Genomic DNA, 19,262 nt, shown 5'->3' with positions numbered 1-19,262 from the left:
GGTAAGCATTCTCCAAGGCGGCCTTCGAGATACACAACGCAAAATCGTCGAGCAGAAACTGATAGCCAAGTTCCGCACTCATGAGGACGGCCTCAACCGGGATCTTGGGTTCATGTCACGCTACATGTAACCCCACCTGACGCAGTCATCCAGACTCGAGTCGTCGTTGGCTTGTTCTCTCTACACAGATGCGGCCGGACCTGCTGTGATTTCCAGCAAAAAAAATTTTTTTTTTTTTTTTTTTTTTTTTTTTTTTTTTTTTTAATTGTTTTTTATAATTGTTCTTTGTTTTTCATACAGACCCTAGCATCTGCAACATTTGACCCTTGGTAACCCCACCTCATTGTTCTTTGATGTAATGTTTTCCTGACTGACCTGTTTGGACACCATCCACACCTTTGATTGCTGTGATTATCTCTCTGCCGCGGTGTGATAAAGGGCAGTTAGAAAGATTACCTGTAATCATCTGACAGTGTTCTCTGACTATATATGCTGTGCCTATATGCATCTCTTCACTTCACCTGACGAAGGAGCAGCGCTCCGAAAGCGTGTGATTTCAAATAAAGCTGTTGGACTATAACCTGGTGTTGTGTGACTTCTCACATTTGTCCACCCCAGTCCAAACCGGCATCTCCACATCATCAGAATACTATTTGGTTTAATTAAGGCAATGAAATGAACTATTCTAGCTAATTAAATATACTTAAATCCATTGGTTGTTTTTTTTTAATGGTTTAGCATTAGGATCAGTGGATTGGATATGAAGTAACAACCTACAATGTGGGAAAGAAAATGTGAATCCCACGCATTGACTTTATTTTAAACTATATTGGCTGGGGGCAATGTCTTAATTGAAAAGTGTTTTGCAAATTTATTGTAAAAAATACTACCAAATCCTGTAATGTAATGCAGTTTGTGTCAAAGTGAGCTAGTGTATTTTATGCTGCACTTATACAATATCTTCACTTTGTGGCGGAGCCACTGAATGACTCTGGGCAACTGTATATAATTCCCTTCAACGATGTTCTAACACCAGCATTAGCCGGTACCATTGTGTTAGACATTACTGCGTTTTGTATATAGTGTTTGTATGTACGAGGCGTGGCCCCTTTAAGAGCGCGGGTAAACGCGATGACGTCACAAACCACGTGACTGCCCAGGCAGTCCGCGTGGAATCTCCATCTTGTGAAGACCTGTTTTCGTGGTTCTCCTGTATCGATCGCAACAAACGGATCGAACTCGTTTAGTCTTATATTAAAGACCTGTTTGTTTGATCTCCTGAGCCGACCTCAGTTATTAGTTAGGAATTCGACGATTCCTACAACTTATATTCTTTAAAATGACTGCTTTAAAAAAGGTTGTGCAGAGGGAATTTAAGAAGTTACACATTAAATTGAAAAAACACAATCCCAAAGGTGGTAACCTCCAAGATCGCTTCCTGTGCTGCCCACCGGACAGGTTAAGGAGAGGAAGGTCAATGCATGGCTGCAGGGTAGGGAAGCACAGTGGCATAGTGGTTAGCACTGTTGCCTCACAGCGCCAGAGACCCGGGTTCGAATCCGGCCTCGGGTGACTGTCTGTGTGGAGTTTGCACAGTCACCCCGTGTTTGCGTGGGTTTCCTCCGGGTGCTCCGGTTTCCTCCCACAGTCCAAAGATGTGCGGGTTAGGTTGATTGGCTATGATAAAAAATTGACCCTTAGTGTTAGGGGGATTAAATACGTGGGGTTACGGGGATAGGGTGGGATATGTGTTGGTGTAGGGGTTACGGGGATCGGGTGGGATATGTGTCGGTGCAGGCTCGATGGGCCGAAATGGCCTCTATCTGCACTGTGGGGTTTCTGTGAAAGGGGCACATTCTTGGGGCACTGGAGCATTTTCTGGAACAAGGGAAGGTAATGCTGAAGGGAAAGCCTCCACCTAAACCTAAAATGGCACCGATGTCTTTGTGGAGAGAGTAAATGGAACAGTGGGGTAGGATTTAAACTAACAAGAGCTTGGGTAAAGTCTAGGTTTAAGACAAGAGAGGGCGAGCAGGATTAATGAATAGGTGTTGGAAATGAAAGAACAGAGATTAAATAAATAGTGAAAAAATCTCAGAAGAAACAAAGAAACTGACAGAGGTAGGGAGATGAAAATGCTGTTGCAGAAGGGGCAAGGGAGAAGAAAGTGATGTTAGTTTAATCGATTGCTTTGTTACAGAAACCCTGCATTCGGAGCGGGGCAGCTCCGTGCAGCCAGCCACTGCCATGGGGCTGGACGTAGCTTAAAAAACAGATCCCGGCAGATAACCACATGTACCTCATCATCTTATTAAACTGGTTACAAGTGAGTGAGTTGCCAAGTTTTACCTGCAAAAGGGGAGTAAGAAAGTACTGTAGTTTGTTGCTGTCAGATGGCAGTGACATGTTTTAGGAGAGGAAATGAGAAACGAGTTTCTGCGTTGAGTTGTACGTGAATCCACTTTTTAAAATAAAAAATGATCCTACTGCAGATGGGCTTGTAAAAATCAGCCTTTCAATCATTAGGTGAAGCAAGGAAGCATTTTTAGCAGAGGGAAGAAGAGTGATTAACATAAGTTTAACTTACTTTTAATTGCTACTTTTTAATAAATCCAATATTGTACCAGGGGTGGATTTATGATTTGAGTCTTGTTGCCAAAAGTTAATAAAAACCTTAACAACATAAAAAGTGGGGAAAATTAGAATTCTGGCATCAGGTTTATATTTTTAGAAACGTTGAGACACCTCACTTTCTATAGGCCAACCCAATTAGCACATCTGACTGCTGTAAAATTCAAACCGCCTGCGGCAACAAAGGTTGCCTCTGGTCTTGGAGGATAGTGAGTGTGGCTAGCTGAAGGCTCAGCCATCAATGGTGGAGCGATTAAAATCTGAAATGCACAAGAGGCCCGAATTAGAGCAGAGATATCGGAGGGCTGTAGGCACCGTTTCCTGCAAGGTGCACGGCCACACAGCAATCTGCAAGGCCCCACACACACTTGCATTCAAAGGCTGCGCGGTGAGCTGGAGCAAGTTGGGTTGGGGGAGGGGGGGGGGGGGGGAAAATGGCCAATACACTATGGCCCTGAAATTGCAGTTTCTGTAACAGAATGCTCAGAGTACAGTCGTAATCCCTTTGAAATGCCCCGGATTGCATGAGTGAAACCCGGAGCTTGTGACCTGTCAACATACGCAGTTAACAGCGTTCACCGTTTTTATGGAGTAAATTGGACAGCAACTTCTGGAGTATGCACATGCGCAGTTAAACACAAATCTGGAAGCTGCCCTCGCACAAGCTGCGCTGTAACAGCACCTTGCCGATAGACTCGGCATTGAAATCCACGCAAGGCTTGAAATTGCAGTACTTGCCCACTAAACATGCCAGAGAGTTAGGGCTGGTGCACTCAGGTGTAAGTAAATATTAATGGTGTGATGTCATAATTACTACCAAACAACCTCTCTGGCACTGAAATTTTATTATAAGTGTGGAGTCTCATTCCTTCAGAATTTAATTCGTGTTGGAGATTTTAATCATGCAGTTTGTAATATCAGAGGTGCTTGCCTGAATTAACATCTTGCAACTTGCTGCCAGCCGTCCACCCACCCACTCACGTACACATTAAAAACCAAATACACAGCAGTTTCACAGGCTATAAAAGCCTCACGCCTCCTACAAGTTACTATAGAATGTGTTTAATGCATCGGTCATACATTTGTTTTTGAACATCATGTAATTCCTTCCCTCCCTAGTATTTTAGCCCAGTGTACATCTGCAAGGAGTTTTCTTTTCCAACAGCAATAATGAACTGGTTAGTTTACTACACAAGGGATCTCAATTAAAATGCAGCAGTCTATTCCCTTCACACAACGGGGCCCAGTTTCAGCCAGCTGCATGCTGCAAACACGGTTTGGGGAAAGACAGCTCTAGTGATCAAGCTCAGTATTCACAGTAAAAAAATGGACTGAATCAGTAAACATTTCTTCTAGATAACCCACAACTTAGTCCAGCTTTTAGGCACAATGATTCAGAATACTACATCTCAGGGTTTGGGAAAAGCCTAATTGAAAACCCTAGTCCTGTGGATCCCTGAATACCACTGATGGCAACTATGGAATAAAGTAGTCAGAAATAATCAAAATGTTCCATAAATTACAATGGTTCCTGCTGACTCGATGAAAATGTAATCTCAGAAAATCAACTAGGCTTGAATAATGAGGATGTTAAGTTATGACAAATACATACAAGCATGACTGGACCAAACTTTTGTAATAAAAAGGGTTTAGTCAAATCATTGATGTACTGGGTTTCCAAATAATGGAATGGCAGCTGTTGCCTTCTACAAATCTGTGATAATAGGCAGATTTTTTTTTAATGAATTAATTGACTGTATATAGTGACACCACTACTCCTGGCCAAAATGAAATGATTGGGGAATTCCCCAGTCAATCACACCTTGAGACCACACTGGGATTGATTTTTTACCCACAATTTGAATGCAGCCTCCACTCACTGAAGTTTGCTGGAGACATCACCATGCTTTTATCAGAAGTTGCTGCAGGCTTTTTTTTTTAATAAATAGACTCAAATACATCGCCCCATAATTTGCTGTCAAAATAACAGTGAAGCTAATAGCGCTCAATTATTTATATGAGAATGCTACAACAACTTCAATCGAGGGCAGATGCGTGGTTAGATGCAGAAATCCAGAAGTTGCTGTTCGAGATGCACCACTCTGCTGTTAGCTCCACAAAAAAGTGGCATCTGGCCGTCTGCCTCACCATTGAAAGCCATGAAGTTGTTGCATTTGCAAACTAAATTTGCCACAGCAAGTCAAGTCTTGTCCATTTCAGTCCAAGTGCCCTTTTAACTAGGTGTTAATTGTTTCCAGTCAACCTCTCTGGCACTGAAAATTAACTATTGTGACATCTCATTCCTTTAGGTTTTAATTGTCAAATTTTAATTTTTTTTTTTATTTTTTTTTTTTTAAATTGTCTTTTGTCTCTTCAATCCAATCTTTCTCCCTCTATTTCTTTCTGTACCTGATTTGACATTGAATTTACCCACTCTAATTTACACTTCCTCCTCAGTCCTTGTGCTGTTAAGTTTACAGCACTGTCAGCCAGACACTGGAATTAGTTACGCTATGGACTGATGGAGATAGTGGATTTAAAATACTAATGAGACTGCGAGGTCTCAACAGCCTGGCAACACTAAGGCAACTCTACTATAAATTGTATTGTAAAGAGGCAGTTCAACTAAAGTGGTTGGCTCCAGTAATATTGTATTTTACAATCAAAGATTAGGAGAGCCTATGCAACTCTAATGGAGCAAAACAGCAGCACTACTTTAGCAATTTTTTTTGATAATTGATCAATATTTTATAAATCTAATATCAAATTAGAACTTTGACTGGAAGTTTAGGTTTTCATAGTTATTGTGCTGGATATTATTTGCCCCACATCTCTTCTGCAAACTGTCCAGTTGTAAGTCGATCAACTGTTTTTTTTCCCCTTCTTCAGCAGTCCCTCAGAACCGAGGATGACTTGCTTCCACATTAAAAATGGGTTCTCAGGTGACTGATGAGTCCAATGCGGGACCTACAGTCTCTGTCACAGGTGGGGCAGACGGTGGGCTGCTTGGGTTGACGTGTGCTCCTTGCGTTTGGCTTCCGCTTGCTCCCGGCGAAAAGACTAGCTGTGTTCGGCACCTTCCCGGATGCTTCTCCTCCACTTTGTGCGGTCTTGGGCCAAGGATTCCCAGTGTCAGTGGGGATGTTGCACTTTTTCCAAGGAGGCTTGGACGGTGTCCTTGAAGTGTTTCCTCTGCCCACCTGGGGATCTCTTGCTGTGCCAAAGCTCTGAGTAGAGCGGCTGTTTTGGGAGTCTCGTATCGGGCATGCGGACGATGTAACGCGTCCATCGGATCTGATCGAGCGTGGTCAAAGCTTCGATGCTGGGGATGTTGGACTGAGCGAGAACGCGGACGTTGGTACGCCTATCCTACCAATGGATATGCAGGATCTTGCGGAGACAGCGTTGGTGGTACCTCTCCAGTGCTTTGAGGTGCCTGCTGTACATGTTCCATGTCTGAGGCATACAGCAGGGCGGGTATCACTGCTGCAATATAGGCCACGAGCTTAGTGCCAGGTTTGAGGTCCTGGTCTTCAAACACTCTTCCTCAGGCGACTGAAGGCTGCACCGTCACACTGAAGGCGGTGTTGGGCATCATCATAGACGTCTGCCCTTGTTGACAGTAGGCTCCAGAGGTATGGAAAGTGGTCCACGTTGTCCTAGGCCTTGTCGTGGATTTTGATAATCGGGGAGCAGTACTGTGTGGCGGGGGCAGGTTGGTAGAGGACCTTTGTCTTACGGATGTTTAGTGCAAGGTCCATGCTCTCGTACGCTTCAGTGAATGTGTTGAAGATGGTTTGGAGTTCGACCTCCGAATGAGCGCAGACGCAAGCATCGTCTGCATACTGTAATTCGACGACAGAGAATGGGACGACCTTGGATCTGGACTGGAGGCAATGGAGGTTGAACAGTTTCCCATTTGTTCTGTAAATTAGTTCCACTCCAGTGGGGAGCTTACTGAGGGCGAGATGGAGCATTGCAGCAAGGAAGATCGAGAAGAGCGTTGGTGCGATGACACAGCATTGCTTGACCCCGGTCTGTATGTGAATTGGGTCTGTGGTGGAACTGTTGGTCAGGATCACGGTTTGCATGTTGTCGTGGAGCAGGCAGAGGATGGTGTTTTAACTCGTACAAAGCACACCTAAAATGTTTGAGACCGAGGGTGAAATTGCTTCAAAAACAGGTGTGGGAGAACGTGAAGCATGATTTGCCATTAGCACGCAAAAGTTGGGCTGCCTGCTCAATGATTGCAGCGCTGATCTCAGCACTACATGCGCTGCTGGTTGGCTCAGCACTCAATGGGAGGGGGGAGGCAATAAAATTTTGCCTAGGCTCTCTGCACTACTTAAAAAGGGAGGTGCTTTGCTGCAGAAGCACCTCATCACTGAGGCCATGGCTCATCAGGGAAGTGGGAGGGCAAGGAGGTTCTCCAATGCAGTACTGGAGGCCTTGGTCCAGGTGGGCTGCACAGAAGACAGGTCCTCTACCCACAGGGGTGCAGGAGGCCTTCCAAGCAGTGGGATGAAGCAGTCAGTGCCATGAGTGTTGCCCCCAGGACCTGGATCCAGTGCTGCAAGAAGTTTAATGACCTCACGAGCAGTCAAGGTGAGTGAATGCATCTTCAAATGCCATATCTCACCATCTGCACCACTAGCCTCACACACTGCTCAATGCACCACACCCCCACTCACCAACAATCATGACTCGTACCTCAAATCATAGCTTCACCTCACCCATTTACCTGCAAGACTCTCACCCATATCTCTCCTTGCACCACACTCACTGACACTTTCCATTCTCTTGCAGGAAAAGGTGGCATACAACTGCCATGAACAGTAGCAGATGGGAAGCCAGACTTCAGAACCTCACCGAGCTGGAGACGACAGTGCTGGAGATCATTGGAGGGGCTGTCACCGAGGCCATAAGCATTGCTGATGACGTTATGCTCAGACCTAATCCTCTCTCTCATCCTACAATCTCTTCTCACTTACAAGATGCTGATGGTGTAAGCATGCACATCTTGCTTCCCCACCCATCTCACCACAACCCAACCCCTTTGCCCTTCTTTCAAGTACCAAAGAACTGCCACCAGCACAACCTGTCTGACTTATGGAGGAGAGTGAAGAGGGAGGAGAAGACACTCCCAAGCACCAGCTCAGAAAATGGCACTGTGCATACTTGAGGGTAGTATAGGTGGCATCTGCACGTGGTGAGTCACCAGGCACAAGTGGGCTGCAGCCAGGTCAGGAGGAAAAAGAGTAGCTCGGGTGCCAGCTCCCCAGAGGGCGTGTTCACGCTCAAGTGCTGCTGCACAGGACTCTATGGGGCAGCCTTCAGAAGGGCGGCTATGGGCATGCACATTGAAATGCTTGGTGCAATGGCAAGCCTGCCAGAGAGCCTGAATGCAAAGTCAAGGAGCATACAATGTCCAGCTGAGATATTGCACGGAGCTTGGAACCCATGATTTCCAGGATGGAAATGGTCAAATTCCATTAGGACACTTGCGGACCCAAACAGGATGCTGGGTGTAATAGGCAATGTTGCAGCTTCCATTTTAGCACAAGCCAAAGCTGCAGTGGAGCTCAGACTGCTCTCACGTAGGCTCAGCTCGCAGCCACACAAGCTCAGATTGATGCCATCGTGGCTGGGTTTAAGAGTGTGGACAGGGGCTTGCAGGGTCTCAGGAGTCCAGCAATCAGCACTCCAACAGGTGGTTAGGAATGCAGAGGTGTCGCCCCTAGAAGTGGCAGTGGCTCCATGGAGCAAGAATCTGTCTCAGGAGGACAGCATCTGTCCTCCCACCCTTGCCACTCCACCAGTGCCCTTGCTGCTGCCGGTCAGTCAGCATCCAGACAAGACTGCTGCCACCCCCCATGCAGACGTGCTGCAGGCTACGGCCCGGCCTTCTAGGCCCAGAGCTACTCGAGCTCATTCTGCAAGGCCATCTACAGTGTCCCCCATGGAAAGTCAGCAGCCTTCCACCAGCCATGCTCCAGCCACTGGTAGGCAAAGAATCACAAAAGACAGATAATAAAAGGGAATGCACAAGGGTTATTAGTTGACCATAGAAACAGACAGGAGCAGGAGTAGGCCATTTGGCCCCTCGAGCCTGCTCCGCCATTCAATGCGATCATGGCTGATCATCCAAATTCAGTACCCGGTCCCTGCTTTCTCCCCATACCCCTTGATCCCTTTAGCCTTGAGAAATATATCCAACTCCTTCTTGAATATATTTAATGAATTGGCCTCTACTGCCTTCTGTGGTAGAGAATTCCACAGGTTCACCACTCACTGGGTGAAGAAATTCCTCCTCATTTCTGTCCTAAATGGCCTACCCCTTATCCTTAGACTGTGACCCCTGGTTCTGGACTCCCCCGCCATCGGGAACATCCTTCCTGCATCTAGTCTGTCCAGTCCTGTCAGAATTTTATAAGTTTCAATGAGATCCCCTCTCATTCTTCTAAACTCCAGCAAGTACAAGCCCAATCTCTCCTCATACGTCATTCCTACCATCCCAGGTATCAGCCTGGTGAATCTTCGCTGAACTCCTTCTATGGCAAGAACATCCTTCCTCAGATAAGGCGACCAAAATTGCACACAGTACTCTAGATGTGGTCTCACCAAGGCCCTGTACAACTGCAGCAAGACATCCTTGTTCCTGTACTCAAACCCTCTCGCTACGAAGGCCAACATACCATTTGCCTTCTTAACTGCCTGCTGCACCTGCATGCTCACCTTCAGCGACTGGTGCACAAGGACACCCAGGTCTCATTGCACTTCCCCTTTTCCCAATCTATTGCCAGATAATAATCTGCCTTCCTGTTTTTGCCACCAAAGTGGATAACCTCACATTTATCCACGTTATAATGCATCTGCCATGCTTCTGCCCAATCATCCAACCTGTCCCAATCATCCTGTAGTTTCTCGGCATCCTCCTCACAGCACACATGCCCACCCAGCTTTGTGTCATCTGCAAATTTGGAGATATTACATCTAGTTCCCTTGTCTAGATCATTAATATATATTGTGAATAGCTGGGGTCCAAGGACCGATCCCTGCGGTACCCCACTAGTCACTGCCTGCCACTCGGAAAAAGACCCGTTTATTCCAACTCTTTGCTTCCTGTCTGCCAACCAGTTCTCTATCCAAGTCAATACCTTGCCCCCAATCCCATGAGTCTTAACTTTACACGCTAATCTCTTATGCGGGACCTTATCGAAAGCCTTCTGAAAGTCCAAATACACCACATCCACTGGTTCTCCCTTATCTATTTTACTAGACCATGTAGTTTTGCATTAATTTATAAAATTATGTTTGGAACGTTTGTTTTGTGGTGGCTCTCATTTCAGCTTTGTGCCAAAGAGGATGCAATTATGTTCCGTGACAGAGGGATGGTAAGGTGGGACGCAGTGAGCAACAGAGAACTAGGGTTTCGTTCAGGGTAACCGGATTCTGATGAAGCACTGACAGCCTGCCTGGAACAGGGATCTGTCCTCATGGTGCCAAGGGCTGCCCCCTCATGATGGCCAAGTGGTGAAGGATGCAGCAGACCACCATGAAATGGGACACTGGGGCTCCTCCAGAGTGGTCAAAGCTGCGGAACCGTTGCTTCAGAACCCCAATAGTCTGCTCGATGAGGTTTCTAGTGGCAGTGTGGCTCTCATTAGGAGAGTGCTGGCCACGAGTGGTGGGGTTGCAGAGGGAAGTCATCAGCCAGGCGTAGAATGGATAGCCCTCGTCTCAGAGCAGCCACCTTCAGGTTTGACGTGGTGGCTGGAAGATTTCTGGCACAGCAGACTGGCGCAGAATGAAAGACATCATAACCAATGTTCCCTGTAATTTTTTTGGGGCTGCGCGGCCCATTCAAAATTCCTGCGGGAACCACCTAAAGCACTGCGCAGCTTAAAGGGAACACGGACATGACTGTTGCCAGGATAGCGGACAGTCACCATCATGATGTGCTGGGCATAGTCGCACATTAAGTGAGCGGTAGCCTTTGCAGTACATCTCGGGATTGATATGAGATGCCTGCAAACGTGTGCAGTCAATGGCACCCTGCACCACGGGGGAAACCAAATATCGTGGCAAAGCCATGTGTGCTCTTTGTCTTTTCTCTGAACAGAGCGAAGCAGAATGAAGTCCCTTCTCCTGGAGTAGAGCCTCTGTGACCTCCCGGATGCAGCGATAGATGGCAAAGTGGGAAATGTTAGCCATGTTGCCTGCTCCAGATTGGAAGGATCTGGTGGCGAAAAAATGGGTGACTTGAGGGCCACTGGCAGCACAGTCGGCACCCTGCTCTGAGGCTGCAGGTCTGGTTTCAGGAGGTGGCAGAGTTCTGTGACCACCTCCTTGGTGAAGCGGACCCTCCTAATATACTGCTCCTGGCTTAAGTGCAAGTAGGAGAAGTGTTCCCTGAAGACCCTAGGTGGGCAAGACCTCCTGGAACCAGACCTGCAGCCTCAGAGCAGGGAAACAACGGCACTGCCAGTGGCCCTCAATTTTTTCGCCACCAGGTCCTTCCAGTCTGGAGCTGGAGACATCTCCCAGTTCTCCGTCCTGCCCTCCTCCTTCCTCTGCGAGCAGCTTGCCCTCTTCTTCGCTGCCTCTGCTTCAGCTCCCAGTCATACTCTAGCAGAGGGACTGCAAGTAAAGCCCAAGACTGGGAGCAAGTGGTGTGAGCAGAACCCTTGAAATCAGAAGCAAGGTGTTCTCCACTTGCAGCACCACTCACAGTCACCTCACCAACTTTAAACAACTGTAGAAAGTTCAAAACAGTTGCACAAACTTAGAGCCAGTACAAATCAAAAAGCAAGTCACCTGCAAAGTTGTTGCTGATCCCTTTAAATAGCACTGCTGAGGGGGCAGGGTCCTTCCTGCTCATGATTTGGAGAGGGCGTTGACGTTGAAAATGGCAGGTTGTGCATCAAATCAGCATTGCACACCGATTGACAGCACGATCTGCTTCATTACCATTTCTCCAGCAAGCACAGGCAATTGCTGCACTGCCGACCTGCCCAAAATGGCGGCCGCCATGGAACCCCTGGAAGCAAGATGGCTGCTTTTTTCCCTCCAAAACCAGCCTTATCAGCTGGCACTAAGGTGCTGAATTTCAAAGCCTTTGTGTTGCAGATTGACAGGAAAGTGAAAATTCTATATAAATTCCAATATGCTGAATGCTATGCTAAATAGGACAACTGTTAGCCCCGATCGAAGCAAACCAAGATATACACCAACAGATCACTAGGGACACTGCTTGCTCCTGGATGTTATATAAATTAAAATATAAATGTTTAAAAAGCCAGAAATTCTACTACAATAAATTAGAGATTTTGCTGAACCATCATAGAAAAGTACTTTCCGGTTACAATGCGAGCTTCCTCCCAAGCATTTTCTCTCATGCAAGTAGCTCAATGGACAGTTCATAAGCAGACCAATTCTCCAGTGAAATCTACACCTGTATTCAGTGTTGAATTTAGGTTAGTGTAGCCCAGCCTAGCCTAATAAATAAGTCATCCACTGCAGAATATGCAAGACGCCCAGCACATTTTGTCTCAACTCAGACACCATGGGCTGGATTTTATCAATGGAGGCGTGTAGGAAGCAGGACTACAACTTTTGGGGTTGTAGTCCTGCCTCCATCGAGTTGTGGCCAACCCACTATTTTCACTTGATTGACCTTGTTGATCCCGCCCAGCAGGCTGAGCAGGCCCATTAAGGGCCACCTGGCAACCGGTAACGTCAGATAGACATTTCATCTGTCAAGAGCTTTTGACAGATGAAATATCAGCATTTGACAGCTCTTTGAAGCTGTCAAACACTGACAATCTGTACTCTAAGTTAATTCCTTCCTCTCAGGCTGATTTAGAGATCTCTCCAGAACAGAAAGCTGCAGATTTTGACAGCTCTCGGCCATTCTGCTTTCTGTGCCGGTGAGGTGAGGGATTCCAGAGACCTGAAGGAAGGAAGGCTGCAAGGGGAAGTAAAACTTATTTAAACACTTTACACACACCAAACACACTTACTTCTGCACTCATGCACCCATCACTCACCTGAACACCGGCCATCTCGAACCCTCCAAGTCCTTCAGCCAGACGGTCTGCCTCGCTAACTTGCCGTGGTTTGGAGCCATCGGGAAGCCCACACTTCAGGAATAAAAATAGGGATTAGGCTAAAAACGGCCTGTTAACTGGCAGTTAATTGGCACCAATCCCCTTCCCGCCTCAGAGGTGGCTCCCAGCACAGGTACCCCGATTTTGCGATTTTAACCCCCCCCCCACACGCCTCAACGGCCCAATGAAATTCGAGCCCCATGCGCCAGGGGAAAAAAAACCTGTTGTTCACATTTATTTACAAGTACAACAATGCATACATTCATCATACAAAAATCATGGGCAACATACTAAACATAATACATGAGAAACGGAATTGGTCTACAAGGATTTAAAAATACCCTTACAGATTTCTTGGTAGGCAAGAGTTCCTTTGGACAAAACAGCTGGCTTCTGTTTTCCATGTCTATAGTCTTTCAGGAGATGTTAGATGTAGTACATGCTCACGAAGCTGGAGGCCACTGAAAAAATCCCTCTTTTGTGCACTTCAATCCTTTTGAAGGTGGGGCTGTCAATCGCTCGTGATCAAAGGTACAATACATGAAAATGGTCTCCTGGAAGGTAAAAACAAATCTGGGTCTCGCACCTGCTACAGTTCTTTACAGTAGGGATATCTGCCCTCCTGTATGCCTCAGAGACATGGACCATGTACTGCAGGCACCTCAAAGCACTGGAGAGGTACCACCAACACTGCCTCCGCAAGATCCTGCAATTTCCATTGGCAGGATAGGTGCACCAACGTCAGCGTTCTCGCTCAGGCCAACATCCCCAGCATCAGAGCTGATCGAGCGTGGTCAAAGCTTCGATGGATGGGCCACATCGTCCGCATGCCTGACACGAAACTCCCAAAACAAGCGCTCTACTCAGAGCTCCGACACAGCAAGAAAGCCCCAGGTGGGCAGCGGAAACGCTTCAAGGACACCCTCAAAGCCTCCTTGAAAAGGTGCAACATCCCCACCAACACCTGGGAATCCCTGGCCCAAGACCGCACAAAGTGGAGGAGACGCATCCGGGAAGGCGCCGAACAGTGTCTCTTCGCCGGGAACAAGCGGAAGGAGCGCACATCAGCCCAAGCACCCCACCCACCCCTTCAACCACCGTCTGCCCCAACTGCGACAGAGACTGTAGGTCCCGCATTGGACTCAAGTCACCTGAGAACTCAGTGTAGAAGCTAGTCATCCTCGGTTCCGAGGAACTGCCTAAGAATACAATACAATCTACACCTTCATCAAAACACCATCATCTAGACTAATTCCCTTAACCATCATGAGTTCACAGCAGCAGAGAAATTAAAAATTGTTTTCATAAGGGGTAGATTTCCTAATACAGCACTGATTGCACAAACTATGGGAGAAGCAAGCTTGATCAGCCAAATAGTTTATGTTGATTCATGCTTTATGTTCTTAAGGATCCTGCCAGCAGAGAGTGCTATGAAACAGATTGAGGTTTTTCTAAAAAATAAATAATTTCCTGATACAAGCTAAGCTTTGATATTCACATACCACTTAGTTACTAGTTGCAGAATGGTACTGATGAATCACTGGGAGCAAGTTACCTGGCTAATTTCTAAGATCATGAATGGTACATAGTTGTGGGGAATGGAGAGAGGAAACAAAAAGGGGAACAGAAAAGAAACAGTAAATATTTTTTCCACTGCACTAGTTTCTGTAAAAACGCTAGAAATGTTTGTTTAATGTTATGAGGAAATTGTCATTTGCTACAGCACATATGTACACAGATAGTTACACAATACATTCACATGGTGTGCATTTATTGTGAAGAGATTTATTTTGGCAGTGGACCCAATTCAATTATCAAAACAGAGATCCTGAAGTGGTACAACCCACCATAGTGTGCACCTTGGAAAAATCACCATGATTAGATTTCTTCCTCATTATTTGTGAAACTGCCAGAGCTTGCTTTTTTTTTTAAAAACAGAAGAAACATAAAATTAGGATTCAGCATTGAAAAGGGTACACGAAAAATTCCAATTTAAAAAAACTGAATCAATTAGACCACATCCAGACTTTCTAGTCACAATAGTGATCTTGCACATGCACCAACCACACCGTTCTGCTCTTTTAGCTCCTTTATTACTTCAAAAATCAACAGGCTATACAAAGATTACTATTTCTTTTTCTGCCCCCCTCCTGGATCTTTGTTCCCACGGAAGTAGCTCCAGTAGTACGTCCTCCAATACTCTACCCTTTAAATAGCTTCTGGACTTCAGTTGCCCACCACACCCGTCTCTGAACCTGAACAGTCCGTCAATGCTCCATGTTGACTCCACCCCAACATCAACTTTATCCCACCACAGGACCCCTGACTAACTCTGCATTCACTCCTATCGTCTCCACTCTAACCCCGTTTACTACCAGGATATATGTATCCTAATAATAGCTACTTAACCAGGCCTATGTAACTCAGGTTTCCCCAGTGTCCATTCGTGTGTGTTTTAGCTGCCGCTCCAAACCCAAGCCCATCACTTCTATTTCTATTTTTTTTTTTTTATCCCCACCCCTCCAAGACCCATCTCTCCTGTCATTTCTCCTTGCAAATCCCTACAACCAACATTCCCTCCTCTTTTGGGGGTGCGCGGCCCATTCACAGTTTCACGCATATGCAAAACTTTACATTGAAAAAGAGCCGCGCCCAGGCTGCTTGGAATCAGCAGAGAGCTGTGCAGCCAGAGTTTAATGGGAACATCGCCCTCAACCCTACTATTCTCCTGCTACCAGCCCAGGCTTGATTCCCTCTTACAGAAGCTTACAGCTTCCTTCTGTGCCTCTCTTGGCATATTGAGACACTCGTCGCTGTCTCCTTACGAGCAGCAACCCCAAATGCCCCATCCTACTCTTCCCTCGCCAACCTTCCTGCCCAGCGTACCTGCTGGAGGCTAATCTTGCAAATCGCCTTCCCGTCCAACTCACCCCACCTAGTGCTGATCCTATGGATTCCGCCAGTGGATCAGCCATCACCACCCCTCTCCGCATCTCCCTCCAAAATGTCCGTTCACTTGTGAACGAGGCCCTTACCATCCATGAGTTTATTGTGGATGATTGCATCAACATCATGGCCTTGGTGGAAACCTGGCTGAGGGGTGATGACATCTTCCCCCTAAATAAAGCCTCCCCACCTGGCTTCCACCACTTACCCAGTGTGGTAAACCACTGTTTGTATTCCACTGTGTACATGCCTCGGCTGACTCCTCCCACAAGTCCTAGTATAAAGGTGACTGCTCCCCAGCCCCCTTTGTATTCTGGACCGGTCGACCACTCGAGGCAGACCTTCATTCTTTTGTTAATAAAAGCCTTTAGTTACTCTCTTATCTCTCAGTCTTTTATGAGTAATTGATAGCGCATCAATTTTATTAACAAAATTTTTATAATGGAGAAGATCCTCACACCAGCATGCCTGGACTTAGATCATCGGGAGGCGGACTCATCCACCAAGTTTACTCACTGGCTTAAGTGTTTCGAAAAATTCCTGACCGCCTCCGCAGCAATCAAATCGGACGAGGACAAACTGGATGTCCTGACCGCCAAAGTGAACCACCGAGTGTACTCGGTCATCCAAGACGCGACCTCGTACGCGGACGCTATCAAGCTCCTCAAGGACCAGTACACGCGCCCAGTGAATGAAGTGTACGCCAGGCACCTTCTGGGGAGTCGTAAACAACAACCTGGGGAATCGACCGTGGAATACCTTCAGGCACTGTCTGTGCTTGGCCGGGCCTGTGGTTGTAAGGATGTAAAGGCCGCCGTGTACACAGAGGAACTTATCCGGGACGCTTTTGTAGCGGGCCACAGATCCAATTACACCCGACAGCGACTGTTGGAGCAGAGTGACCTCGACCTCAGCACTCGCACTATCATTGGATGCAGCCTACCGGGGCATGGATGCCTACTCCTCTGCACCGTGGACGCCGCGGGGAATGACAGCCTGGGACACTGTAGGACCGCCTCATAGCGCCGTGCCACCCCAGCCACGGCCCAACTACCGCAGCAGTGTCCCAAGGCCAGACAGCAGTGCCCCAAGGCCAGAAATGCTACTTCTGTGGCCAGGCAAAACACCCCAGAGCGCGCTGCCCGGCGAAAAACGCGATCTGCTCGGGCTGCGGGAAGAAGGGACACTACGCTAACGTCTGCAGGGCCAAAGCCACCCCGAACCCCAGCAGCGCCGCGTGTGGGCCATGCGGGCCGCCATCTTGGGCCTCCCCGGCCATGTGCGAACCACCGGTACAGCAGCCATTTTGGACGCCTCCAGCCACATGGGGATCATGGACGCCGCCATCTTGGACGACAGCCGGAACGCAGCAGGCCCCCAACACCGCCTCATCTGATACCCGCAGCGACACACCGACCCCTACGCTGGCATCCGTTACACTGGACCAAGCGAGACCGCACCAGCTGGCCAGTTCCACAATGGACATTAAGGTAAATGGCCACGATACAATCTGCCTTTTTGACTCTGGGAGCACGGAGAGCTTCATCCACCCCGACACGGTGCGGCATTGCTCTCTCCCAGTCCGGCCTGCGCACCAGCGGATTTCTATGGCCTCCGAGTCCCAGTCGGCGGCTACTGCGTAGTGACACTCGTAGTAGACGGGATCGTGTACGATCATTTTAAACTTCTGGTCCTGCCTGACCTCTGCGCTGCCATCCTGCTGGGGTTAGATTTTCAGTGCCACCTTAAAAGTGTTACGATGGCGTACGGTGGACCCCTACCCCCACTCACAGTCCGCAGCTAGCAGCTCCCAAATTGCCCGCCGCGCACCAGGTGCAACCTCTCCACACTCGGAGTCACCCCCCCCACTGTTTGCTAACCTCACCCCCGACTAAGCCCATCGCCACAAAGAGCAGGTGATACAGTGCCGGGGACAGGGTTTTCATTAAAACCGAAGTGGAGCGGCTCCTAAAGGAAGGGATTATTGAGGGCAGCACCAGCCCCTGGCGAGCCCAGGTTGTGGTCGTTAAGACCGGCGAGAAGCAGCGCCTGGTCATCGACTACAGCCAGACAATAAATCGCTACACCCTGCTGGACGCCTACCCACTCCCCCGCATAGCTGATATGGTCAACCAGATCGCGCAGTACCGCGTCTTCTCGACCATTGACCTGAAATCAGCGTACCACCAGCTCCCTTTCCGCCCTGACCGCCAGTATACTGCCTTTGAGGCAAACAGCCGCCTCTATCACTTCCTTAGGGTTCCCTTTGGCGTCACCAACAGGGTCTCCGTCTTCCAAAGGGAGATGGACCGGATGGTAGATCAAAATGCGTTGCAGGCCACTTTCCCATATCTGGACAATGTGACCATCTGCAGCCGTGACTTGCAGGGCCATGACGCAAACCTCGAAAAATTCCTCCGCACCGCCCAACTCCTGAACCTGACATATAACAAGGAGAAGTGCATATTCCGCCTCGCCATCCTTGGCTGTGTTGTGGAACACGGAGTCATCGGCCCCGACCCCGACCGGATGCGTCCCCTTATGGAACTCCCACTGCCTCAAGGCCCTGAAGAGGTGCCTAGGGTTTTTCTCCTATTATGCCCAGTGGGTCCCCTACTATGCGGACAAGGCCCATCCGCTGATCAAGTCCACCTCTTTTCCCTCGACGGCAGAGGCCCGCTTAGCCTTCCACCGTATCAAGGAAGACATTGCCAAAGCCACCATGCACGCAGTGGACGAATCCATCCCCTTCCAGGTGGAAAGCGACGCGTCCGACTTTGCCCTGGCCGCTACCCTCAATCAGGCGGGGAGACCCGTGGCCTTCTTTTCACGAACCCTCCAAGGCCCGGAGACCAGACACTCCGCTGTTGAGAAGGAGGCCCATGCGATTGTGGAGGCTGTGCGTCATTGGAGGCACTACCTGGCCGGAAAACGATTTACCCTGCTCACTGACCAACGTTCAGTTGCTTTCATGTTTAACAACAAGCAGAGGGGCAAAATCAAAAATGACAAGATCTTGAGGTGGAGAATCGAACTTTCCACCTACAATTACGAGATCTTGTACCGGCCCGGGAAGCTCAATGAATCCCTGGATGCGCTATCGCGTGGCACCTGCGCCAGCGCGCAGATCGATAGACTGCGGGCCCTCCACAATGACCTCTGCCACCCGGGGGTCACCAGGTTCTTCCACTTCATCAAGGCCCGCAACCCGCCTTACTCTATTGAGGAGGTCAGGACCATGACCAGGAACTGCCAAGTCTGCGCTGAGTGCAAACCGCACTTTTATAGGCCAGACAGGGCCCACCTGATAAAAGCCACTCGCCCCTTCGAGCGCCTGAGCGTTGATTTTAAAGGGCCTCTCCCCTCCTCCGACCGCAACGTGTACTTCCTCAATATTATTGTTGAGTACTCCCGTTTCCCGTTCGCCATCCCCTGCCCGGACATGACCAGTGCCACGGTCATTAAATGTCTGAACGACCTCTTCACCCTGTTCGGCTTCCCCAGCTATATCCATAGCGACCGGGGCTCATCGTTTATGAGCGACGAACTCCGTCAGTACCTGCTAACTAGGGGTAT

General features: G+C 48.3%; 1 protein-coding gene across 2 annotated transcripts in view; it reads right to left on the bottom strand.

Moving 5' to 3' along the window:
* Positions 1-19,262, bottom strand: part of LOC147111661 (sestrin-3-like) — a 119,007-nt gene that overhangs the window by 88,899 nt on the left and 10,846 nt on the right. Inside the window, exon 2 of one of the 2 annotated variants that reach the window (XM_085998754.1) lies at positions 12,681-12,773. The exons of the other annotated variant lie outside the window; for it this stretch is intronic. Coding sequence (XP_085854880.1) covers positions 12,681-12,773 — 93 coding nt within the window. The remainder of the gene's footprint in view (positions 1-12,680; positions 12,774-19,262) is intronic. 2 annotated transcript variants of the gene reach the window in all.

Source organism: Somniosus microcephalus, chromosome 10 (genome assembly GCF_052327205.1).
Source record: "Somniosus microcephalus isolate GS21.2 chromosome 10, FLI_Smic_1.0, whole genome shotgun sequence".
Lineage (NCBI taxonomy): Eukaryota > Metazoa > Chordata > Chondrichthyes > Squaliformes > Somniosidae > Somniosus > Somniosus microcephalus.
Note: the sequence above shows the minus strand (reverse complement) of the source record. Positions and strands in the feature narration are given on the sequence as shown.